The sequence below is a fragment of the Candidozyma haemuli genome, assembly GCF_002926055.2.
Source record: "Candidozyma haemuli strain B11899 chromosome Unknown A_2014730914, whole genome shotgun sequence".
Lineage (NCBI taxonomy): Eukaryota > Fungi > Ascomycota > Pichiomycetes > Serinales > Metschnikowiaceae > Candidozyma > Candidozyma haemuli.
In genome coordinates, this window is record NW_020289906.1 from 1,848,251 (window position 1) to 1,872,969 (window position 24,719).

A 24,719-nucleotide genomic window follows, 5' to 3' on the forward strand; every position below is an offset into this window, starting at 1 on the left:
AGACAATCACCGTTGCTGTGGACACGCAGCGGCACGCATGATGCACAGTCGGTTAGCGCTGCAGGCCGCGCATGAAACAAAGCACACTCAAGGGTTTGTTCGGTGCAGGCTGCCATGAAATTTCTCTTTCGATCCACCCATGTATAGAGAAGAAGAAGAAGAAAAAAAAAGTGCCCCCATGTACCAGCCACCGTAACTGTCCCTTAATCAAAAAAGCCAAGTCATTTAGTGCCCCGTATAAGCATACAAGGTTGTGTGTGTGGAATTTGAATGACGTTCAGCTTGAGCCTCGGCAAGCTCGGAGCCTTGCTTCGTGCATACCTCCTATACCACTCTCAGCTTTTTTTATTTTTATTTTTTCGAGACTCTCAAGCACCAGGCTTGTCTCTCATGTCAGAAACACGTCAGAAAGGAGCCAAAATGGACACCACACGACCCAACCAGCATGCGGAGTGGCAGAACATGTTTCCGCGAATGCACCACGTATGAGTTATAATACGATGCTTACAAAGATGAAGGTGGAAGGCCACGCAGGAAACCCTGCGCTGGCGGTGCAGCCGCTCTGGAGGGGTCGCAGCTGCAGGTTCATGCGGGTGCACGCTGCAGGCGGTGCATAAAAGAAGACACTATATACACTCCACACATGAGTCTTACCAGGCTGCGCTTCTTCATTGAGAATGAGTTATTACTTCATTAAATCTATGGAAGAACAGCGTACTTTTGCAACTCTTGAGGAATGGCGTCCCACAAGTTCTTGCTCTTGAGCCATTCCTGCAGGAAGACCCGGTCAGAATACTTATGGCAACTGTCACACAAAACAGTCACCACGTTAGAGCCCTCTGGCAACGTCTGGGCCACCTCCATGGCTGCAACAACATTCAACGCAGACGTACCGCCCACATAAATTCCCTCCTCGTCAAGCAACCTGTAAAGCATGGCAATAGACTTTTCGTCAGAAATCTGAATAGCTTCATCCAAAAGATCAATCTCTGGCTTCAAGTTCTCGGTAACTCTACCTTGACCAATACCTTCAGTGAACGAAGAACCACCTCTGATAATCTCCTTACCGTTGCTCTTAATATAAGAGTACAAAACAGATCCTGGAGGGTCCGCCAAAACACACTTGACCTTCTCGTCCATCAGCTTCAAGTACCTGGTCACACCAGCAAACGTACCGCCAGTACCTGTAGAACAAGTCCATGCATCGACTTTGCCATCCAACTGGGCCCAAATCTCCGGGCCCGTGCCATCAATATGAGCCTGTCTGTTGGCAATATTATCGAACTGGTTAGTCCAAACAGCATTCTCAAGTCTCTCTGCGTGTCTCTTTGCTTGATGGTTATAGTTCTCTGGATTGTCGTACGCAACCGCAGGCACGGGGTAAACCTCAGCACCCAAAAGACGTAACGTCTCAATCTTATTCTTAGATTGAGTGTTTGGCATGTAAATCACACAATTGTACCCACGCAGACGGCAAACATGGGCCAAACCAATACCGGTATTTCCAGCAGTGCCTTCGACAATTGTCCCGCCAGGCTGGACCAAGCCTTTGGCCTCAGCTTCATCGAGAATAAACTTAGCAGCACGATCTTTAATGGAACCGCCAGGGTTCATGAACTCAGCTTTTCCATAGACGTTTCTGCCGATGGAGTCAGAAATCCGGGGTAACCGAATGAGCGGCGTGTTGCCGATTGCCTGCAGGAACCCGTTAGCCACAAGGGGAACAAAGGGCGCCTTGAAGGAGTCCTGGTTGGTCGTGATACGAAGAGTTCTGACCGCCGTAAGGCCTGTTCTGGCAGTTCTAATCATGATTAGAGTGGTATCAAGGAAGATTGAAGAATTGAAGATATCGCGTAGAGGCACGTGAGACTGGTCAGGTGCTAAATACCACGTGACTTTTCCAACCAGAACCCAACATCAAGCCCAACCCACCGCCATCGATTTGCCTGTGAAAAGTAGCCTCTAAACTCCTTAGACGTCTCTTTTCAACCAATTCTCCATCCCTCCCCTGTCAGGCCACTTTTCGTCGTCAAACGCAGCAACGTGGATGCCTCCACGCTTAAATCTCGCAGAACTGTACGGCGTTGTCTGGGGAAAATGCATTTCACCTCGAGAGACGATGATGATTCTGCATTCGCTAAGGCGGAATATCGCCGGTTGCAACGTGCTGCTTCATTCCCAGTTTCTTCTGTTTCGCTGGCTTCTTTGTTCGTTTTGTTCTCTCAAAGTAAGCGATTTCCAGAACATCTCTAGACTATCTTTCCAGGAAGATACCGTCACTTATTGATTTTAAATTAGGGCACTTTGAAAGTTGATTTTTCCGGACCCCGCTTTACCTAACGTTTACGGTTCCCGTCTAGGCAACACCAAAAAACAGTGTATGCAAAAATATACCACAAAACCAGCCAAAGTGATATCTCCAAGCGACGACAAGTCCGAACGTCCAGGGCCTCTGTCGCTGGGTGCTACCTGGCCAAGCCACCGTGGAAGAGAAATAATATTGGGATATTAATCGAATAATTAATATCCAACCAACGACATGTGCAGAAAGGGTCCTAGGTGTCTGTTTCTCTTCTGTTAATTGCAAGAAGAGAGAAACTCAAGAAAGGTTTCTTTAATTACAGCGTCGTCTGCAACTGCAAAAGCGCAATCTTCAAGTTCTCTTGTCTGCAAAGAGTTGCGTTGAAATTCTGCAAACTTCCACATTTCCACCCGGATTTATCGACGCTTTTCGCTGGCAAGTACTTATTTCATAATTTTTCGTTGATTAGGAGGCGGTGTTGGGAAGGCTGGTTGTGTTTACGCCGCAAATTCGATGCACATTTGCGAAAGGGTTGAAAAAGGGAAGGAATGAAAAGAAAAGAAGAAGTAACAGTAGATGTAGTTGCAGCCGCAGGCAGAGCTGTTTCAGGTGAGAGAGAGAGATGGAAAGGAGGTAGTTTTTGCTATTGTTGGAGAGGGAGAAATGCCGGAGAAATGGCACGTTTGGCCGTGTTCGTGTTTTAGTGGATGCTTTTTTTGGGGAAGATTGTTTCTTTTCGTTTTTAGAAGCTCTTACAGGTACGTGGGGAAAAAGGTCGGAAAAACTGTGCCGCAGGTGACACTAGAGGAATGATCTTGGAATAGCCGCCTGGCGTGATGGATCTGACACGTGAAGGAGAGGGAGAGACTCTTGTTGGGCTTGGAGATGTAAATAATATTTCCACTTGAAATGCCCTTACAGGTCGGCTTCCAGAGTAGTCTTAGCCGTTAGGTGCTGTGGAATGAGGGTTTGGTTTTTTTTTTTTTCGCTTCAAATGGGGCTTATTGTTTTGGGTCGTGCTGATTTTTTTACTACATTGTTAGACTGCATATAAGAAAGGTGCATATTCCCAAAGAACAAAAAAAAAAAAAATGAGAGAGTATACTCACCCTGTGTGTCTGGCTATGCGGCAAGCATTTGCATGCCAGCGGTATCTTCCGAAACATCCCCGGAGCATAGACCCTAGTTGCCTAGCCTCAAGCCAAACGTGTCACAAAAACCCAGGGGTTAATCCTGGTAACCACTAAAACCTCCTCCTTCTCTCAGGATACTCTCGCTTACGCCCCGATGCGGTGCAGTGCGAGGTGGATCCCTTAGAGGTCATGCTATGCTATGCTCTTAGACAGCTCGGGGGTATGGCCCAATTTAGCCATAGGACCCTCTTTTCCCAATTACTTTCGGTCGGATTTACCACTCTAATTCCGGGGCACCGAAGAGGGGGTGCCTATTTTCCCTAGGTGTAATGCATGCCAATGCCAATGCCAATGCCCAGCCTAAACCTCTCACTTGATGCTACGCACTCACGTCTACTTTTTACACGTAATTCATTTGTTGGTGCAAGCCCTAATGCGGGTGCTACAGCGTGCATTTGCTATCCCCCATTGTTCGTGAAACTGCCCAAAACCTTGCTATTCCTTCTCCCCGTAAATAACCCCCTAGAAAGAAGACGTCATCAACAGTTATAGTATATAACCTCACTACTCCATGTTCTTCTGTTTCATCGTGGGTCTTTTCTGCAATGCACCGCGGCTAACGTCCAGGCCAATGCCAATAAAATCTTAGCAGGTCGTAAATGTCAACTGTCGTCAGGTCAGCGTAAATGTTGGCCCATGCGGCTTCAGAGGCTTCCTACTTCTCGGCTTTTTATTCGTTTTTGGTTCTTGTCGGTGGACGTTTCGACTAAAACACGCAATCTTGTCATATGATAACCGTTGGGGTCCCCAGAAAAAAAAAATGGATGGAAAAATGCATGTTTTATGAAGAATAGGCAGGTCGAAGAAGGACATAACCGGAAGGGAATGAATAAATTAGGAAAGACGTCGGTTCCGTAAACGTGGAGAGAAACTTGAGTTTTTTTGGGGGACATTGAGCAAATATTGATGCCGAAGGAAGAATAATAGAAGAAAAACGATGGAAACAATGGTCTAGAATTTAAGCGAATAAACCGTAGCATGACTTTCACAATGAAACAACAATGCTGCCTCTCGAGACTTTTCTATTTCGTTAAACTTGCTATTATTTGGAGCTCCAGCTTCTCCACGTTTTTCCTAACGTCACTTTGTTCAAATTAGGCAAGCTTTACGCTTTGCGGTTTACCTCACCGAGTCTCCGTTGACGTAAACCTTTCCAGACGTAGCACCACTTGAATAATCAACGCTACGTCGTTGCCTCCGCATAGAAGCACGATTGGTTTTTTTTTGTAGCTTGGTCCAGTGTGGAGTATTTTTCGATTTTGGGGGATGACGACAGAGACACAGTTCGTAAATAGACTGCTGCCTCCATCCTCCACCCTCCACCTTCAACCTTCTCTTCCCAGCCTCCTATTTCTCGCTTACGTGGCTCCAGTTGGTCTGCTTGACTGACCTCATGGCCTTTGCGTCTTGATGCTTTACCGGTGATTGACGAAACCGACTCTACGTTTTCTGGTCTTTTCGGGGATCTTAGGGGCATCACCGGTGGTGCATTTTTATCGAACGATTTTTGAAGAGCTTTTTCTAACAAGCCACAGACGTAGATTAGAGAGAAGATAGCTTTTGGGGATAAGCTGTCGTGCTGGATCGGAGTCAGGGAAGTCAGCAGGATGCAGCATACCCCAAAGGTTGACTCTGGTGGCAGTTTCACGTTGTACATACAAGCAGAGAGAACTATACAGCCTCGTAATTGACGTAGAGAAAGAAAACGGGAAAGTAGAAGGTTCTTTGGAGGGCGTTTGGATAAGTGTTTGGAATTGCTTAGACGAGTTAGTAGGTATGGTGGTGTAAAGGTTTATATGGGGAGGGAGGCGATGCTATTCTTCGGAAAAACGTTTCCCCGAAATTTCCCCTGCAGTACGTAGGAGGTAACCGAAACTCTCTCATAGTAGTGACGTGAGAGATGAAAAAAAAAAGACTTTTCAAGAAAAAAAGGGTATAACGTAGCGAGAAGAGTTAGGAGGCCCAGACGTTTTGGTTTATTTAGAGAAGCGGGACGCACAGCCTGCACTAAGGCAAGCGCAATATCGGGCGAAACAAGAAGACCGAAGCAAGGGCAGGTGCAGCAGCATCGTGCGTGATGCGAACATATGCATATGTGCATACAAGACCCGAAAAAAAACAGAAACCAAAAAAGACGAACAGTAAAAAAAAAAAAAAGAAGCTCATCCATCCCAATGTATGCACACGCAGTGCACGCTGCACCTCCCACGCATCCTGACGCACGGCGGGTCCTACGCAGCACAGCGGGTCCTTTTTCCTAAAGGCCACCCAAGTAAAAAAGAAACATCCTTCCCTCCCCCCTCACCATAATAAATCGTCCCAGCCGCCAGACTCCTGCGGTTCATCCAAAGCTGCAGCTTCCCATCTGGCTGAGAAATTCACATATATAGCTCAGGGTCCCCCGTCTACCTACTCAATTAAACAATTATATATATCAGCGTTTCCCCTTCGCTCATTTTTTTTTTTTAATTTATCATCCTTCCCTTCTGCTGCACTGCAAATCGTCTCTCCACGTCGCAGCCCCATTGTCCCCTGCTCTCCAGCGTCGCTCCTACTGCCATATTCCCTTTGTTCCTTCTGGCCTGCGCTGTGTGGTGCAACCTTTTTTACCCAGATAATATCAGCACCTTCCATTACCAAACAAAAAATTAATTATTTGCCCCTACCCTTGTTTGAAGCAGTAATAAATAATTATTATTATTTCCCTCCATTTATTATTACCTGCCTTTTGAACTGTACAAACCCTCCCTTATATTTACCCCCCAGAGGCAGCAGCAGAAGCACCACTTGATATTATTTTTTGGTCAACCCTCCCCGGTTTCCCCTGCCTTTATATTACTGTTTCAATTCCTTCCGAAAAGCCATAAAAAAAAAATCAACCTCCTTCTTCTTTATCGTTGTTTTGTTGTTTTTGGTCCTGCTTTTTATTTGTCACAGTACTATATTAGTTTCCTTTTGGTTGCCTGATTTCCATTTAGACTGAACCTTTTTTTCCCATCTCCACTGTCAATTCACAAACAGAAAGGAATTATCCTGTTCAACTACTTCAACCAATTGCTTTCAGCATATCACAAGTCCATTTGCTAGTACCTCTCTAGCACATCCATTAAACAACGACTTCGTCTCGTCCAAAGCATCCGCGTTGACTCCCAAAAAGCCAATGTTCGTGACGAGGATCAACCAGGGCCCTAGGCTCCCTTCCTTCTCCGAACTCGTCTCGTCGCTAGCGTACGAGCAAGACCAAAGAGACGCCCAGCATCTGCTCCATCAGCATCATCATTCCCTGCTCCACCACCATCATATGCCTCAGGCTTTGCATCCACATCCCGCCATGGCTCCAGTGCCTTCGATGCCCCAAAGACCTCTTAGCATGCCTGGCCCAGCTATACTATCGCTGCTACCAATGGACCGTCAACAACAACCACCACAACCTCCACATCAACAACAGCATCACATGGACTCCCGCCAGGACCTGCCGCTGGGGTCGCCTTTGGGCAGCTCATCTAGTGCCTCAATGGCGCCTCAATCACAGCCAATGTTCCCTCCCCAGCAGCTTCTAGCGTCGCCGGGCTCGGTGACACCAGTGACGCCAGCCAGTTCCATAACGCCAGCCACGTCGGTGAGCTCATACAACTCCAGCTCCAGCAGTTTTAGTAAGCAAGAGGATCTGCAACGTGGACCTGGGCCTCGTTTATCAAGCAAGAGAAAGCACGCTTGTAAGACTTGCGGCAGGCTGTTCACTACACTGGGCCACTTGGCACGCCACTTCAGAACCCACACTGGCGAACGGAAACACGTTTGCCCATGGGCAGACTGTGGGGCCCGTTTTGCCCGCCAGGATAATTGCATGCAACATTACAAGACACATTTGAATGGGAAGAACAAGAGACGCTAGGCTGTGCCTGCGCTGTGTACCATGAAAAGACACGAGTGACATGATTTCAATTGTAGAACCAGTAGAACCTTTGGTATTGTAGAAGCTGCATTTTGTGCTACGTTCCAGGTAAGTCTTGCTTTCGGTAGCAAGCGGGAAGTCTAACTGCCCTGGCCCAACCAACAACAGCCCACCATATAAACTATACCATTTTTTAGCCCCACCGCTTACACTTAGTAATCACTGGCGACCCCTTAACCTTAAAATCTACCTTTAAACCTTAATTGTTTTCCTAGGCACGGCAAAAGTCCAGTCCAAACTGTAACCGACCAAGCAGCAAAAAAAAAAACCACCACCCAAACGTTTACCACGCCCAGCATATCGGGATGGTGGACTAAAGCAGGCCCCAGGGCCACCACGTCCATTTCCGGATCACGCTGTTTTCTTTGTCCCAGAACGCTGCCTGTGCTAAAGCTTACTGAAAGCAATTGCTGGCGAGTCGGCTGGGCCCTGAATTGAGATGTTCTGCCATTTTTCATGTTCATCTAACATATGCCCAAATGTTCCTGTAGCGTTTAAAAAATGCTTCTACGTTTCCAAGCCACAAGCTACTTCAGCAAGAGAATTTGTCCATAAAGTGTTCCACTTTCAAGACCCCGGCCCAATTGGCAACTTCCCCGAACCAACCCTCTTCCCAACCTTGCTTGCGTCGGTTCGGAACCCAAACCCTAATCTTAACCAACCCTACGCCGAGAAGCTTGAGCACGTTAGCCTGCGGTACGTGAGTAGTAGCTCACCTTGAGTAACAGCCATGTCGTCAGTACGCAAAGCGGCCAGTATTTAGCCCTTGTGGAGGCTGCAAAAACGGCTAGTGGGAAAGGGCCCTTGTAAGACGGACCAAAAGCAAGCAAACCCAAAACTTTGGCGGCGCATGGCGGTTAAGCTGGGCAAAACTGAAAAAAAGTTGCCAGGGCCAGGGCCCAGGGTCCCAGGGTTCGTGATCGCGACAACATGTAGAGGAACAGTTTGGAGCAACGCTCAAAGACATACATGGTGATCTCAAGCAGGATACATGGGAACGACTTGAAAAGAAAATCTACCGCCAAAAGTGCCTCTTCTGTAGAACCCTTCGAGACCAGGGCCCTCCAGGGTAAACAGCCGAGGTGCACCCGCCCATGCTTGCGCCAGGAGGTTGGGCGCCAAAGCCGCGGCAGGGAGAGAATGGCAAATGAAGAAGACGGGCAGGCAAGAGGAAAAGAAGAGGGAGGAGATGGAGGCGATGTAGGCTATGGAGGAGGAGGGAAGGAGAGAAGGAGATTTTGTGAAGAGGTGGAGGTATGTTAGGTAGTCACCGATGTAAGGTAGTAGTGCTGGTAGCTCCAATTCGCAGCCGAGGGATGTTAAGCGGTGGCACAAAATGTAGTGGTTCAGGCAGACACAGTGGAAGCAGAACCAAAGCTGGAAACGTCGTTTTGTCACAAAGTGAAGTAACCACCAGGAAACGCCGTGGCTGGTAGAAGTAGTCCCAGGTTTGGTGGTGTACTGCCACTGCCACTGCCGCTGCCTCTGTGTCGTCCAGGGTCCACTGCCGCCTCGTCGGGTTTAGTAGCGTGGAGGAGGGTGGAGGATGGGTGGAGGAAGGGTGGAGGAGCCGATTATAAGCCCAGGGAGGCAGTTGGATGGTTGTGCAGTGGAGCATGGAAGGGGTGGGAAGGCGGCTGATAACACATCTTTCCATGAACTTTCCAGAGTCACAAAAGCGCAGGGCAGGTAAGAAAAAAAAGAAGGGTCCCCCAAGAAAGGCTATTTCTGGGTGTTCCAGAGATGCTGCGAGAGGGAAGGGGGAGGGAGAGTGAGAGGGATGTAAGAGAGAGAGAGATGGTAAGAGAGGTCTTTTAAAATAGAGAGAATTTTGTTTTCTCTGATGGAATCTCTCAAAACCTCTCGAGACCTGGCGGTCTCTCGAGGTGTTTCGAGATTAGTTAATGGCTCAGCTCTTCAGCCACTGGCGAAACTTTTTCACCGCCAGCGGCCCGCCTGCCGCGCAGATCCGATTAACCTGGGCTTACTTTATTTTTAAGAAACCCACAGTCACCTTCTCTTTCCATCGTTTTCTTCCTTTCTGGACCCTTGACGAACCTGAGGCTGCAGCAAGGCAAAAAAAAGTAAATAAAAATACCTGCTTAATTAAACCAAAGTATCACAAAGTGGCTGCGAAAAAAGAACCCTTTCTGCGGCTGCACTATCACCAAAGAGAATGGGCTAATCCCAGAAAAACAGGTAAAAAAAAAAAAAAAAAAAAAAAAAAAAAAAAAAAGAGAAGAGAAGCAGCAGCAGAAGCAGAAGCAGAAGCATAAGCAGAAGAAGTAATAGCGGGCCGCCGGTCCGTTGCACAAGAAGGCTATTCTCACCTCAAACCTTGAAAGCAAAGTAAGAAGAACATCGTCAAGAGAAATCAGCTGACGGATATCTTCCCAAAGGGTTCTCGATCCGGCCTTGGTTACGACGGGAGCGCCTAAAACGCCCTGCCGAAAGAGCCACAAACCATCACTTTCCTGGTTATGGTCCCTAGCCTTTTCTGGAACTTTAGACGAGACTAGCTCAGGGTCCTGCCAGATCTGGGGCATGGGTAACCTGGAGGCCATAAAAGTTCAGAAAAGTAGTCTTTTCATAAACTGTACCCTTTGTATTGCAAAACCACCTGTATCACAATACCTCAACTTCTTGTTCCCTTCTTTTACCTGAAACAAGCCTTCGTCTCTTTGCACCTTCCCTGCGTCAGCCCGCCCAGGTTTCTGTGCTTGCTTCTGCTGGCAACAGCCTCGGAAGGGCGATTCCTTGAAATGGGAAGGGTTACGGCTCGTGGGTTGCTGCAAACGTTGCGAGCCTTCCTTCTCTCCATGGCCAATTAACCATGCGGTTCGAACCCTGACGTCCCTGACGTCCCTGGCGTTCGGTTGGCTGCGCCGTCACCATAGGCGATCTTTCTCTTTCGGTTAGGAGCTTACTTCATTATGAGCCCTCTTCTTTGTTCGCTTGTATCGCTATATGGGTTTAACCTCGGCTTGATTCGGTACTATCACCGCTGCGGGCCCTGGAGGCCGTGATCCGAACACAATGTGGATTGTTCCCGGTTAGTTCTTTGTGGAACAAGGAAGATGTGATTGTCTTTGTCTTTGTCTTTCTCGAGATATGCCGCATCAATGGTATCTGAGATGGATCATCTTTGATTATCAATAATGGGGTCTCGAGGCTAGTGGAAAATCCATAACTAGTCTTGAAGATCACCAGTATTACGATCAGACATCCGGGCCGCTCAGGCAACATACTGTGGATATGTTCGGGCATTTTCGGGGACTCTGACTACCACTGCGCCGTGGAATTGTGTTTTGTGATTGTTCATTACTTGGAATGCTTCCAAATGGAAGCGGCTCACAAAACCCTCTCTTCAGCACATGTACTGTTTTGTGGAAGAGGTCGACTTGGAATTTCACGATCCACTGTTCTTCACTTTGCAACGTATTTTCAGCGAGGATTATGAGCTCCTTCCATGGTCTCCAGGGACTTGATCTCAGGCAAGCCGCAAAGAACGCCTTCGTCTAGAGTTGCCTGAGAATGTAAGCAAGACGCCTGGAAGGTGGGAACTTGAGGTTGGATGGTGACGTAAACGATGAGGCTTCCAAGTATCGAACGATGTTTGCAGAAGTGTAATTATTTGGTTGCACTGGTCAACCAGGTAACAAAACTGGTTTGCTGCTGTATATGTAAAGGGCCTCGGAAGGACTTCAGAAGAGGTTCTTGCTGGTAACAAGATATTCGTTGTGATGGCGTGGGTGAATGTACTGGTTCCACGGTGAGTGGGAGCCAAATCGGGACCATCATGGAGTACCAAGAGACTGGCTATTAAAGAGACTTGCTATTTTGCTGGTTGAGATTGTAAGTCGCCAAGCGAGGAGCTGGTTTCGTGAAAAGTAGTCTCCAGACTCTCCAGCCAAGTCTGAGCTGCCTTAAGATCCAGATCTATGGGATCAGCAACCCTAAATTCGACTTGCAATGGAGCGACCGTATGAAGAGGACCAATGCTGGTACCCTGGAAGGTGAGCTTTTTAGAGACCCTCAACAAGGCTAGTCTTTGGATGCTCTTGTTGCTAGCCGAAGTATATTTCGATGTTGGGCATTGAGTCCATCAAAGGTCAACGAACCATCTACCAAACCAACCCAAATGACCCAGCCCAACATGTTTTCCGTGTCTACAACACGTCTAGACCGATTCTAAACCAATCATTGACCAACAAACCAGCTTCCTAAGTATCACATGTCTGACCCCATTTCCAGGAAACTTGAAGATCTGCCAATGCCCAAAACAAGACCCTCAAGCACCCCAGACCCTGAACCCTTGCCAGAAAAACGTACAGCAGTACACCCTCGCTTAGGTTACTTACAGAGAGTATGTACGAAAAATGGCAGAGGCAACTAACCATAGACCAATGGTGGAGGCCAGTTTCGAGCAATTTGCAGCCATTCCAAGCGAAAGAAGTCGAAGCAACCAGACAAGCCAACCTTCGAAACCCAAAATACAATTCCATTCATTTTTAGAGTTCCTCCCCCATTCTTGGACCCTTCGAGGCCCATTGAGAACCCCAGAAATCGGAAAACTACAAAAAGACACAGCGGTTAAAGCGCAAAAAAAGGAATACCAGAAAAGCGTCCAAAGACAGAGATGAGCAAAACGGTGAAAAAGTTGGGCCCACTTGAAAATGACGTTTCCAATTGACATAGCCACGTTGCAGAAATTCCGCCAGAGCTTTGTCGTACCCCGAGTTTTAGTCTACTTTTGTTTTTCTTGGATATACGAGGAGAGGAGATATCTCGAGGTATCTCAGGAACATTAAGTAGTCAAGCGAAAAAAAAGCTGAAATTCCGTTGCCCTCTTTGTTAACTGTAGTGGTTGCTGCAACGGAATTTTGTTTCTTAGGCGCGCCTCCTAGTTAATGAGAGGCAGAAAAAGAAAAAGTATAGTCAGAGCAGCGAAAAAACGTCACAAAAGAGGCATAGAAGGCCAAGGAGGCAATTCGTGGATGTGACTCAAAAACAGGCCCAAAAATGCGTTTAAACGGAAATTTTTACAGCCATTTGTCTATGGCTGCCACAGGGAACGTGGGGACACGTTGCTTTTTTCGCTTTAGTCTGGAAGATGCAAAATCGATAAAAACGTCTTTTTTTCGCAGCCACAGTGGTACGAAACTGGAGCCCACAAGGGTCCAAGCGCAATTGGCAAGGGATTTGCAACCCCTTCAATTTCCTCAATTACAGTAGAAGTTGAAGAATCTTCGCCTTTTGGACGCCTCAACGCCTTGAATTTGGTTTTGTGGAACTTACAGCCTCTTCCATTACTGGCTTCCTTTTTTTTTTTTTTTTTTTTTTTCTGCTTCTCATGCCGTGCCATGCCAGCCCATCGGAACGGAATTCTGCGCAGGCTCGCTTGTGGCAGTCATTCTGTGAAAAAAACCACACTAGTATAAATTTATATACCCCTGCTTTCCATTCGTTTGTTTCGTTCTTTTTTCTGTTATCAACTCTTATCAAAATTTTATTTTTCACTTCAAGTGCAGGTCTTATTCCACTTTTCATTGCATCAAATATCAAGCTACTGAAGGAACTATATGTCTGAGATTGCTGGATCACAGACACTCTTCGTACCAGAAAACGAAAGAGTCTCTTTGGACGTGAATAACCTTCAGGTTAACGTCAAGTCCAAGGATGTCGAGTCGGGCCTGGTGCCTATTCTCGACAGGGTCTCGTTTGAGCTTCCCACCAACAATATCATGGCCATCATGGGTGGTTCTGGTGCTGGTAAGACGACGCTTCTTAATGTTCTTGCCCAGCGTTTGAACGTTAACCATGCTACGATGAGCTTTTCTGGTTCGGTCGATTACGAAACTTCCAGTAAGAAGAAGATTACTACTGCTTACATGCAGCAGGAAGATGTCTTCTTGCCAGGTCTTACGCTTCGTGAAACTTTGTTGTACCAGGCTGAACTTAGAATGCCTGGCATTACCCAGTTTGAAAGAAAAGAACTCGTGGACTCTCTTTTGCTGCTTTTGCAATTGAACCACAGATCCGATGAAATCGTCAAGTCCTTCACCAACCACATCAACCTTTCTGGTGGTGAACAAAGAAGAACTTCTTTGGCTATCCAGCTTCTTAACAAGCCTGCATTGCTTTTCCTTGACGAACCAACCACCGGTCTTGACACCACTTCTGCATTGACGCTTGTCCGTATTTTGAGGACTTTGGCGTCTCCACAAATCGGTATCACCATTGTGCTTTCCATCCACCAGCCTAGACCAGAGATTGCCGCTCTTTTCGATAAGCTTTGTGTTCTTGCTCGTGGTGGTCGTTTGATCTACTGTGACTCTTTGAACGATGCCAGCACTTACTTCAACCACTTACATGAAAAGAAACTCGTTGAACAGATTGAGACTGATGCCGACTCCTTCGCTATGTTTAATACGCTCATGACCATGTCTGTGAAACTGACTCGTTCTGCTGCTGAAGAAGCCAGAACTTCCAGAATCGTCGATAGCCTTGTGGAGCTGTGGCGTATCGAACACTCCAGGGACTACTCATTGACCCTTGATGAAGAACAGAGCAAGTTCAAGAGCAACATGAAGGTTTTTAGCTCCACTCAGCCTTTGCCTCTTTGGAAAGAGGTGTACGTGCTTACAAGAAGAACCTTTAAGCTTTCCTACAGAGACTATTTCTCCTTGTTTGCACTTAACGGTATGTCCCTTGCATTGGCCATTGTCCTCGGCTGGATGTTCTACAAGCCTCCTGCTGACTTGGCCGGTATTAGATCGATCACATCTGCCCTTTACGTTGTGATTGAAGTTCTTGGTTTTGCTCCATTGCTTATGGAGCTTGAGAGACTTTGGGCTCACGATGGTGTTTTCTTCTTTAAAGAGTACAAAGAACGGTGTGTCAGTATTCCTGGTTTTGTCATTTCGAGAAGATTGGGCAAGCTTTTGCTTGAGGATATCCCCGTTTCTTTCTTGTTTGCTGTTGTTACTTACTTTATGTGGGGCTTAAGATTGGGTCAGACCGCCGAAGGTCCAAACGATGACTCTACCCACTTTGGTATATTCTTTGCTATCAGTTTCCTTGTCACTGCTATTGCATTTTCTACCGGTTTCTTGTGTTTCACTTTGGGTTCAGACTTTTCCATTTCCGCTTTGATCTCGAATGCTTTCTACCAGCTTCAGAACTCTGGTTGTGGTTACTTCGTTAACGCTGCAACCATGCCTGTCTACGTTCGTTGGGTGAAGTACTGTGCTTACTTCTGGTATGCTTTCGGTGCTCTTACTGCTAACCAATACACTGACTGGATGGGTGAATGTCCTTACCCAGCAGATGACGAAAGATGTTTGGAATACTCTGGTAACTACCAGCTCAACATGTTGGGTTTCCCTAAGGGCTGGATTGGTGAGCCAATTGGTATTCTTGTTGCTTGGTGGATCGGATTCAACATCATTTCTGGTGTTTGTCTTTGCTTCAGAAACTACGACATGGCTGTGGCCAAGAAGAAGAAGAACAAAATTGGTGGAGACGAAGAAGATGAGAGAAAGCTTCTCGACTTGTCCAGTGAGTGCACTGAGGAGAAGGACCGTGTTGCCAGAGAGAGTGTTGCCATCAACGTTAAGAAGATAACATTGTCTGTCAAGGTTAGAGAGACTAGATCTCTTCTTGCCAAGAAAGTTAACAGAGTCTTGCTTGACAATGTTACTGCCAACTTCAAGGCCAATGCCGTGAACGTCATCATGGGTCCTTCTGGTGGTGGTAAGACTACCTTCCTCAACTTCTTGGCTGACCGTTTGCCAAAGACTTCTAGCTTCTCTAGAAGTGGTAACATTTTCTTGAATGACTCCACTGAGGTATCTCCTTCTGAGTTCTCTAAGATTGCCGCTTACGTTACTCAACACGACAACTTGTTGATTCCTCAGTTGACTGTTCGTGAGACACTCTTCTACCAGGGTAAGTTGCGTTTGCCAGTGGAGGAGCACTCTAGAATTCCTTCCATTGTTGCATTGCTTTTGAGACAAACCGGTTTGATCGACTGTGCTGACACTCCTATTGGTTCTGCCACCGTGAAGGGTATTTCGGGTGGTGAAAAGAGAAGAGTTTCTATTGCTATCCAGCTTTTGGGCAGACCAAAAATTTTGTTCCTTGACGAGCCTACCTCTGGTTTGGATGTTGCTACCTCGAAGTCTATCCTTACTCTTTTGCATGAATTGGCTGAGCAGGGTACTACTATCATCCTGACAATTCACCAGCCCAGCAAGGAGATGTTCTGGCAATTCGACTCAATGGTTTTGCTTGCACGTGGTGGTTTCGTTGTTTACAATGGTGACATCGATGCCATGCCTCAATACTTCAAGAAGCTTGGCCATCCATGTCCACAGGAAGTCAACTTTGCTGACCATGTTTTGGATACCGTTTCTAAGAGAAGCACTGAGTCTAAGGAAGAGTCTTTGGCTAGAGTCAACTACATGATCCAGACTTGGAAGGAGGAAGAGATTGACAACGAAAAAGATGCTTTGGTTCCAAGCGAGATGGATCTTAGCAAATATAAGCCTATTGGTGCTCCAGCTTGGGTGGCATTCAAGACTGTGCTTCACAGAACCTTTATTGTCTCCTTGAGATCCACCGATGTTATGTTTGCTCGTGTCTTCCAGGTCTGTGCACTTGGTGCCATTTACGCTCTTTTCTTCGCTCCATTGAAGGGCAACGTCCAAGGTATTAGTGACAGATTGGGTCTTACTCAGAGTGTTATCAACTTGTACTTCTGTGGTTTGATCAACAACTTGAGTATCTACCCACACCAGAGAGACCTTTTCCACCAGGAATACAAGGATTCTGCTTACAACACTTTGGTCTTCCACGCTGCATACTTGCTTGTGGAGCTTCCATTTGAGTTTGTTCCTTGTTTGTTCTTCTCTGTGTTGGTCGTCTTTGGCATTGGTCTTCCAAGAACTGCTGGTATGTTTTTCGCCATGCTTCTTACTTCTACGCTTATCACCAACTGTGGTGACTCCTTGGGTATCATTTGCACAAGTGTCTTTGAGCACTTGGGCTTGGCCGTTAACCTCTTGACCAACATTGTTATGGTTGGCGTTTTCATGGCTGGTACCATGTCGTTGCACATGCCTCCATTCTTCGAGGGCTGGAACTACATCAACCCTGCCAAGTACGCTGTTGAGATCACCACCAACATGGCCTTCCCAGGCGAGACATTCGACTGTGGTGGTGATGCCACTGACTGTGCCCTTAACACGGGTGACGCTGTTCTTGAGTACTACGGTCTTGATGCCCGGGTTGGCAACTCCATCGGTGCTTTCATCGGCTGCGTGATCATCTACCGTATCGTTGCCGTTGGCGCCACTTACACCAGAGCTAAGTGGTTCGTATAGATTAATTCTTTGGGTATATATAAAAAACTAATAATGGATAATATGGGTTAACATGCTTTGTCGAGCTTCACAACCTCGAACTGTACTGGCACACACTGATCGTGGATGGCCACATCGTAGGTTTTATGGAACTCCCCAGCCAGGCACTGGTAGAAGGTGGTTTTGCTGCCCAAGCTCAAAAGGCTATCTCTGGTAACCAGCCAGCCAGCGGCATAGATTGCTCCATACTGAGGCGTAGGCCCGTCAAACTGGAACTGGTGGTTGCCGACAATACACCCAATACGTTCCTCTGGATCCCTAAGAATGCCCTTATCCAAATACATCACGAGAGTATCTTCCTCAGTGCAACTGGAGTACTTGATAGGATGTTGCAAGTAATCTCTACTTTCAAACACCCGTTTCTCTCTCTTTGCCCTGATGAACTTATACTCTGGGACGATATTGACTGGGCCTCCCACAACGCTTCCATCGTCAATGACTTCTTCATACTCTGGAACCTCCCACTCTTCACAGTCCTCTTCTTCAGGCCCTTCCCATGGCACTTCTGGGGCATGCCAGTCTTCAGACTCTTCTTCACAGCTTTCGTCACTATCGTCGCCAAAATCCTCCCTCAAAGGATCATCAGAATCCACCCAGTCTCCTTCACAATCCAGGTCCAGGTCGTCTGGTCTCAATACCTGCCCAATCTCCATCTGCTGGATGTCAGCCCATTTAGTAGGGAAAGACTGGCGATGCTTCTTGGACTCCTGGTGGTCCGTTTCATGATCCAGCCTTGAAGGAGCCTCCCATTTGCCGTTGACATACAAGAATGGTTGGGTAACTATACCCACTGGGAAAGGAAGAGACGAAACAGCACCTTTGGGGCGTGGAGAGGCTGGTTTAAGGAGAGACCAATCGGCGCCGGTGCTTGGGTCGTAGATGGCCAAAGAAGAGGCGAAGAGGAAGGCCGGGATGAGTTTTTTGAAAATCATGGTTTTTGGTGGAAGTGTAAGTAGTTAGAGCTTTTTGCAACCATTTCGCAGGACCCCAGTGGAAGCAGAGATTAGGGAGAGATAAATCTTTGGACATAATTAGAAGAAGAAAATTTAAAGGGAGGAATAAAGGAGAGCTAAATGAAGTTTTAAGGCTCGAGGAGGCTTGAGGTTTGCTTAAGTAGGTGTTGTGATGAATGTCTGGTTACTATGGTACTGAGGGCTTCATGGATGGTTCAACTGTCTCAGTGCTTTTCATGGAAACAACCACTATGTAAGCACTTTTTTTACCTTGACTGTTTCTTTGAAGAGCAAAGTAACCAGATACTCCCTCCTTTAATGTCGGCTTTCATCAACGGCATGGTACACATAATAGGTTGTAGGCACAGTATGGGCCATAGTAGGTATAGACAAAATGCTAGTTGAGATGGTGGATAGTAAATCGAAGATCAAGTCAATATATGGCATACTGGGGCTCTAAAAGTACTTATAAGAGTCTTGATAACATGTATAGCCTATTATGCCTTCCTCAGCAACAACTACAGACTACCCAGACTACTGTGGCTACATTCCTCTATAGCCCGTCTACTTTTACCCCAGTGAAACTTTCCGTGCATCAGAAACCCACCCAGATCAAATTCCGAGATCGGAAACGACCCAACAACTGGCCGCAAACCCAAATCAAATTCAGGTTCGAAGCTCCTTCTCTTACCTTGACAGGGTTCGGAATGTATGGCTTAGCATTCCTGGTCGATGCACCGTACCTTCTGATAAGGAGATTCAAATCGACATGAACGAAAGCAATGTCATGACGAAGTGAAACAGAAACCATACAGCAACATTTCATTAGAAAACGGTCCACTCATCGGGCCGAAACTACCATGATGACGACCCAAGCCAAACTGAAACCTTAACCTTAATGAGGGTCACTGCATTGGGGCGTCGTCTAGGCGACGGACTTCGGAGCGCAAGACGGTCATATTCAGAGACACCCCAACATGACCAGGCTATTAAACAGGGAAACTTTAACCGTTATAGCTTTGGTCCCGTAGAACCCGAAATGACTAGTAGATGGGCTTTTCGCAGCCAGTGGTAGCCATACCATATCTCCAGCTATATCCGCCCAAAACCACTAAAACTAGATTAAATTTCATGTGCATGTCTTAAATAAGCCGGTTTCGTTTATAGATCCCCTCCAGGATAACAATACTATGAGTTTAACGCCTCTGGAGGCTTCGGTGGATGGGGGTCCACCATGAAATATCCTGCATACAACACTAGATGCCTCAAACGAATTAGATCTTGCTTATTAAACCTTCCTCCAACTTCTTTCCACAACAATGTTTAGATCTATATTCCACACCGCCAGGCTCAGTGCTAAGAGGCCTTTCCCTTCTGCCGGAGCCCTTGCAAACCCCCGTTTTGCCAGATTTATCTCCACAGAAATCAAGGATGCCATCGACAAGGCCGTGCAAAGTTCTCCAGTGGTACTTTTCATGAAGGGAACTCCTGAGTTCCCCCAGTGTGGCTTTTCCAGAGCTACGATCCAGATCTTGGGCCAGCAAGGCGTGGACCCCCACAAGTTTGCCGCTTACAACGTTTTGGAGGACCCAGAGTTGAGAGACGGTATCAAAGAGTACAGCCAGTGGCCTACGATCCCACAGCTATATGTGAACAAGGAGTTCGTTGGCGGCTGTGACATTGTCATGTCGATGGCACAGAGTGGCGAATTGGCAGACTTATTGGAACAGAACCAGTGTTTGGTTCCAGAAGAGGAAGAGGAGCCACTGGAGGCTAACGTGAAGCCATCCGAGAGATCATAGAGAAAGAAGTCATTTGTACATATGAAACCTGGTTTCGTTAAATGAGATATAATGCTAATGCCGACCCAAAACCCACAATAAACATCGTGTAACCGATGGGTGTCTTCCACAAGGAATTCACCAGAAGGAAATATCGTAAAAAAATCAACGTAAACACCCGTGACGTACCGGGCTTTATGCCTGTCCACTCTTGACTGAGGACCGTCTTCTAAGTAAATTCAGATCATTCAAATTCAATGTGAACTTGTAATCGCCATTCACACCACTTATAACCGACGACGACCTCGTGGCACAGTCATCATCGTTTTGCAGAAGCTTGGACGAGTCCGTGGATGAAGTAGACAGAATCGAGAGAAGCTTCAAGTTCGTGAGCTTGTCTTTCAACTCGCCAACGCCCTCTTGATCCTCTCCTTCAGCTTCTTCTTCTTCTTCATCGTCGACATCTTCGTCGCCAACTTCTTCTTCCTCTTCTTCTTCGTCTGAATCAAAGTCAGCGACATCTGAAGATAACTCGTCAGAGTCAGAGTCGCCGCCCTTTTCAAACACATCCTTAAAGTTTACATTCTCCATAGGGTTAGGAGTCTTGGGTAAACTAGATTTTCTGTGCTGCCCTTTGCCAGATTCCGCGTTGAATTTCACGTCTCTAGGGTCAACGCCTTCCTTAGGATCTAGATGGCGCTGGTGGTGTGCTAACAGTTTCAAGTTAACATGAGACATGGCAGGATTGTTGAACACGGATCTGATGGCAGCACCAGGCGTAAGGATTCCACCAGGGGACTTGAGACCACCGTTTGAGTGCGTATCGCTCTTGGCAGCGTTGTCAACGGTCAAGGTATCGTTGTTGCTATCACTTGGAGTAGACTCAGGGAAGTAACTAGAGCCTTCGAGCGACACGGCATCTGCAAGCCATGGATGTTCGTAGATCTCATCAAGGGTGATACGAGCCTCTGGGTCGACCACAAGCATCTTGGAGATCAAATCTTTGGCATCTTCGCTCACCTCATCCCACCATGGCTCCAAGAACACATAGTCAGCGGTGATGATTTTGTGAGTAAGAACATCATGGTTGTCATCGTAGAAAGGTGGGAAGCCACAGAGAACGGTGTAAAGGAAGCAGCCAAGAGACCAGATGTCCACAGCTTTGGAATAGAAGTTGCTCTTTGAGGTTGAGCTCTTGAATCTTCTCTTTCTCTCCACACCGCAATGTATAACTTCAGGAGCGGTGTAACCGGCGGTTCCGCAAGGCGTTTTCAAGTTACTCTGCTTCTTGCCAGGGGCAGCAATATCGTATCTCAACTGCTTAGCTAAGCCGAAATCGGCAAGCTTGATGGTACCAATACCGCCACCACCAACACCTGGCTTGAAAACACCTTCATCCTTCTTAGATTCATCATCAGAAGCACGGAGGGCCTTCTTGATTTCCAACTCCGTACGTGGAACATGAGGGATTCTATTGAAAAGAAGGTTTTCTGGTTTGATGTCTCTGTGAACGACGTTGTTTTGGTGCAAAAAGCGGATGGCGTTAAGCAACTGGAAGAAGACGTGCTTGGCCAAGTTTTCAGAGAAGTAGGTGTATTCGATAATCTTGTTGAAGATCTCGCCACCATCGGAGTACTCCAAAACAAGGAAACAGTTCTCTTCCAGCTCAAAGGATTCGATCAAACGGAGGATATTCACGTGGCCACCAGCGTTTGTAAGCTTATTCATGATGTTGATTTCATTCTGGATGTTGTTTAGTTGTTTCAGCGTGAGGTTTGTTTTGTTGATGATCTTGATGGCTACTTGCTCTTTCAGGTCAGTCTTGACACCCTTGTACACGGAAGAAAAAGCACCTTCGCCTAAGAGCTGGCGTAACTGGTACTTTGAAGGCAAGTCGGGATACGTGGACAAGTTAAACATGGCCTCGCCAGGGCTGGATACATCGGGCATCTTTGTTTGAGGCACTGAGAATGTATTGTGAGACAGTAGCACAGGGTCTAACGGCTGTGTCGGAGCGGGAGCGGTTAAACCAGCTGAGGTGTTATTGAAAGAAACCGAAGAATTTTGTTGTTTATTCGGCAAGGATTCAGGAGGAGGGTTCTTGTCGAAGCGTTTTCTAATGCTCTGGGGGTGTTAGTTTGCCGTATGACGTAACTGGGGAAGACAAAAATAAGTGACGAACAAGCGGGATAGGCAAGACCGAAAGTTTGTTCGATTGATTTAAAAAAGTGGAGTAAGGAATGGATTTGGGTGAATTTTTTGGTTGGGGGGAATAAAAGTGGATCTTTTGGAAGGAGTGGGAAGGATAAGGTTCTTTTAAGAAAAAGAAGGTTTGAGAAACCGAAAAAAGATCCGTTGCACAGGCTAACCGGGAAAAAAAAAAAAAAAAAAAAAAATAATAGTAAGCAGCAGCAGCGCAGCGGGAGCAAAAAAAAAGCCTTGTGCAGAAAGTGGAGTGCGAAAAAAAAATACCAAAAAAGCCAGTAAAAAATGGCAAAAGCGAGATCATTCAAGGAGGGAGGGGTGGGAGCATCGGGGAGGGAAAATGACGAAAAAAAAAGTGGCCACCGACAGTGGCCAAGGGGAACAGACACACAGTGTGGGCTTCTAAAAATTGATTCTGGGAAAGTGGAGTGGATAAACAAACACAACTAAAAAAACGGGATGGGATTATTTTTAAAACATGAATTTTATTTTTCTGCTGTTTCTTTGTTTTGATTTGGATGGTTCGTAAATTTGATGGAGGTCTTCTGCCTTTTCCAACGCTGTTTCACTTGAATCTCGTATTTGCCTGGAGACGCTCTCTTTTTTTTTTTCTGCCTGGTTTTTTCTGCCTGGGTTGGATGGCACTGGCTGCTGCTTTTTTTCCTCTGTTTGGCATGAGATGCTGCGAAAAACCCACCACCAGAAAACGGAACACACATTCTGTTCCACCTTCTCCAAGTGGTCCATTCCTCCAACATTCCAATTGAAACATTCACTAGAGCCAGGTTGCGATTTTTCTTCTTTTTCTCTCATTTCTATCTTCTCTCTCTCTATCCTTTCTTCTATCGTTTTGTTCATCTATCTTGTCTTGGGACTTCGGATTCGGCGGGAGCCTCATCCGAGCTTATTCAAGCTCATCTACGTACCAGAAATAAAGTCATCAAGTGCTAGGAAAGCCAGAAATCGGTTTCCATCAAAAAAAGGGGGGCGGCGGATAGGCCGGTATTTATGTTAAAAAAAACCACGCCAGCAGCACAAAAAAGATCAGTGGCCCTGTCGCGCTGGAGCATGCGGGGCGCCAACACGGGACACATAAGAAAGGATGCAATAAGGGCAGACGAAGACGAAACAAAGAATCCAGAAAGGGGACTTGCAGTGGCTGAGAGAGGTTCCACGAAGAAGAAACGAGAGGGAAGATGTTGATCAAAAGACGATATTCCTGGCTGGTCGGACACTTGGATCACTTGTTGGTGGGGTGGACCACGATGGTGCAGATACATGAAATGCCAGGCTATAAACCCCCTATCTCTGCCATGCCCAAGGCATGGGAAGTCTATTTTAGATCTCCTGCTGGTGCCTCTGGGCGCATGTTGTTTACACTGGGGGCCTTTCTTTTTTTCTCTTTTCTTTGCCTGGTGTTTTTCCCCAGGGTGGCTATTTTTTTGTTTTCTGACTTTCTGCCCCACGCCTGTCTGACGTCACGGTGCGGCCCCCTCAGACCAAAGGTATCTCCAGGGCTTTCTTCAGGAATGTGGCTGAAGATCAAAACGCTGGGAGGGGTGGAATATCTGACAAAAGCTTCCCTATTTCTGGCGATACTTTGCTGACAAAGTATGCTTTTCTCATGGAGTATAGGGGCTGGGTTTCTTGGGGGCTGTTTGTTCCCCTGCAGTGGAGGTACTTCGGGTTCGCGCGGTCTTACTCGGAGTCGGAAGAGTCAGACGGATCCACAGCCAACCACAGCCAACCAGTGGCTCCACAGCCCTCTTTTGGTTTTGAGCTTGATGATGGGTATCTGTAATGTGTCATGAGTTTTGCTTGACCGTCCAAGCCAGGCTCAAGCCATGATATGGAAGCCTGTGTGAGTTTCTGATGGTCGGTCGGTTCCTGCCGTGCCGGTTTTTCGCAGCCACTTTGTCTCTGGCTGGTTGTGGAAGATACTGAGTTTGGGTTATAGGGGTTGCCAGGCGGAATGGAGGGGAACGAAGGTGAAGGGAAGGTGAAGGTGACGGTGACGGTGACGGTAAACGCTGACGTTGACTGAGTGCTTGATTTCTGGAGACCTCAAGTGGAGTGCTTGTTTGACACCAGCCGTCAGATCTCCATGAACACGCTCAATGTCATCTACACCCGAACCCCGACCAAGCGTCACTTTCACCGCCACTTTAAGCTTCAGATCATACTTCAGATCAAACTTCAGATCATACTTCAACCTTCTACCTTTACAGAACACCCAAACCAAGCCCCCAACCGTGCCCTCACAACCACTACATGCTACGTCTACTCCTCCCAGTACCGTATGCTTATACCTTCCTGTTTTTCCCATGAAACCCATCTGTTTTTTTCACGGCTGTCCTGTCGTTTGGACGCTGGGAGTGGCTCCCGATGTGGCTTTGGTCCGCCAGTCCCATAACCACCATTGCTCAATGGCCTGTCTGCCAATCCACAACAGCCACCACTCCAGGTCACTCCATCCTCTGATTTCCACCCACCAAGTAGTTCTTCACCCTTATTCAAATCCCCATTATCTATCCTTCTTCACTGCTTGGCCACCACCCACACTTGCTACCCAACACCTGCTTCCTGCCTTCCTGGGCTCGTTTGCAGCCATTTCAGGAAACCGGTCCACGGGCCACACTGACCTCCGAGAAACCCACCTCCGTATGGCCAGAAGGAGAAACCTTTTGATTTTCCGCCCCTCGGTGCTTGCTGTTTCATTATCTGCCGCTATGCCTCCTATTTTTTGGTCTTTTTTTCAGTGTTTTACTTCTCACTTTTAAGTGTTTCTGCTTGAGGGGGCTACTTTTGCTCGCTGTGCTGCAAGTAGCAATCCTACACTTACCCATATTATGGGTTCTTTTTTTTGGTCCAAGTGTGGGACATGTTCAGTCTTGTCTTTATTTTG

The 24,719-nt window shown here is 46.9% G+C and overlaps 6 protein-coding genes across 6 annotated transcripts; 3 read left to right on the top strand and 3 right to left on the bottom strand. All coding sequences in view use genetic code 12, as the record gives it.

Annotated features, from left to right (window-relative positions):
• Positions 1 to 699: 699 nt before the first annotated feature.
• On the bottom strand, positions 700 to 1,809 carry CXQ85_000789 (uncharacterized protein; the record flags this gene model as incomplete). The annotated part of the gene is made up of 1 exon (XM_025484523.1): positions 700 to 1,809. One exon carries the CDS (start codon positions 1,807 to 1,809, stop codon positions 700 to 702), a length of 1,110 nt encoding a protein of 369 aa, XP_025342738.1.
• Positions 1,810 to 6,655: 4,846 nt separating this feature from the next.
• On the top strand, positions 6,656 to 7,390 carry NRG1 (Nrg1p; the record flags this gene model as incomplete). Its single annotated transcript, XM_025484524.1, has 1 exon — positions 6,656 to 7,390. The coding sequence occupies one exon, from the start codon at positions 6,656 to 6,658 to the stop codon at positions 7,388 to 7,390; it is 735 nt and encodes a 244-aa protein (XP_025342739.1).
• Positions 7,391 to 13,032: 5,642 nt separating this feature from the next.
• ROA1 (Roa1p) lies at positions 13,033 to 16,836 on the top strand (the record flags this gene model as incomplete). The annotated part of the gene is made up of 1 exon (XM_025484525.1): positions 13,033 to 16,836. One exon carries the CDS (start codon positions 13,033 to 13,035, stop codon positions 16,834 to 16,836), a length of 3,804 nt encoding a protein of 1,267 aa, XP_025342740.1.
• A 47-nt stretch (positions 16,837 to 16,883) lies between these two features.
• On the bottom strand, positions 16,884 to 17,807 carry CXQ85_000792 (uncharacterized protein; the record flags this gene model as incomplete). The annotated part of the gene is made up of 1 exon (XM_025484526.1): positions 16,884 to 17,807. The coding sequence occupies one exon, from the start codon at positions 17,805 to 17,807 to the stop codon at positions 16,884 to 16,886; it is 924 nt and encodes a 307-aa protein (XP_025342741.1).
• A 1,340-nt stretch (positions 17,808 to 19,147) lies between these two features.
• On the top strand, positions 19,148 to 19,630 carry CXQ85_000793 (monothiol glutaredoxin; the record flags this gene model as incomplete). The annotated part of the gene is made up of 1 exon (XM_025484527.1): positions 19,148 to 19,630. The coding sequence occupies one exon, from the start codon at positions 19,148 to 19,150 to the stop codon at positions 19,628 to 19,630; it is 483 nt and encodes a 160-aa protein (XP_025342742.1).
• A 174-nt stretch (positions 19,631 to 19,804) lies between these two features.
• Positions 19,805 to 21,559, bottom strand: CXQ85_000794 (uncharacterized protein; the record flags this gene model as incomplete). Its single annotated transcript, XM_025484528.1, has 1 exon — positions 19,805 to 21,559. The coding sequence occupies one exon, from the start codon at positions 21,557 to 21,559 to the stop codon at positions 19,805 to 19,807; it is 1,755 nt and encodes a 584-aa protein (XP_025342743.1).
• Positions 21,560 to 24,719: the final 3,160 nt, after the last annotated feature.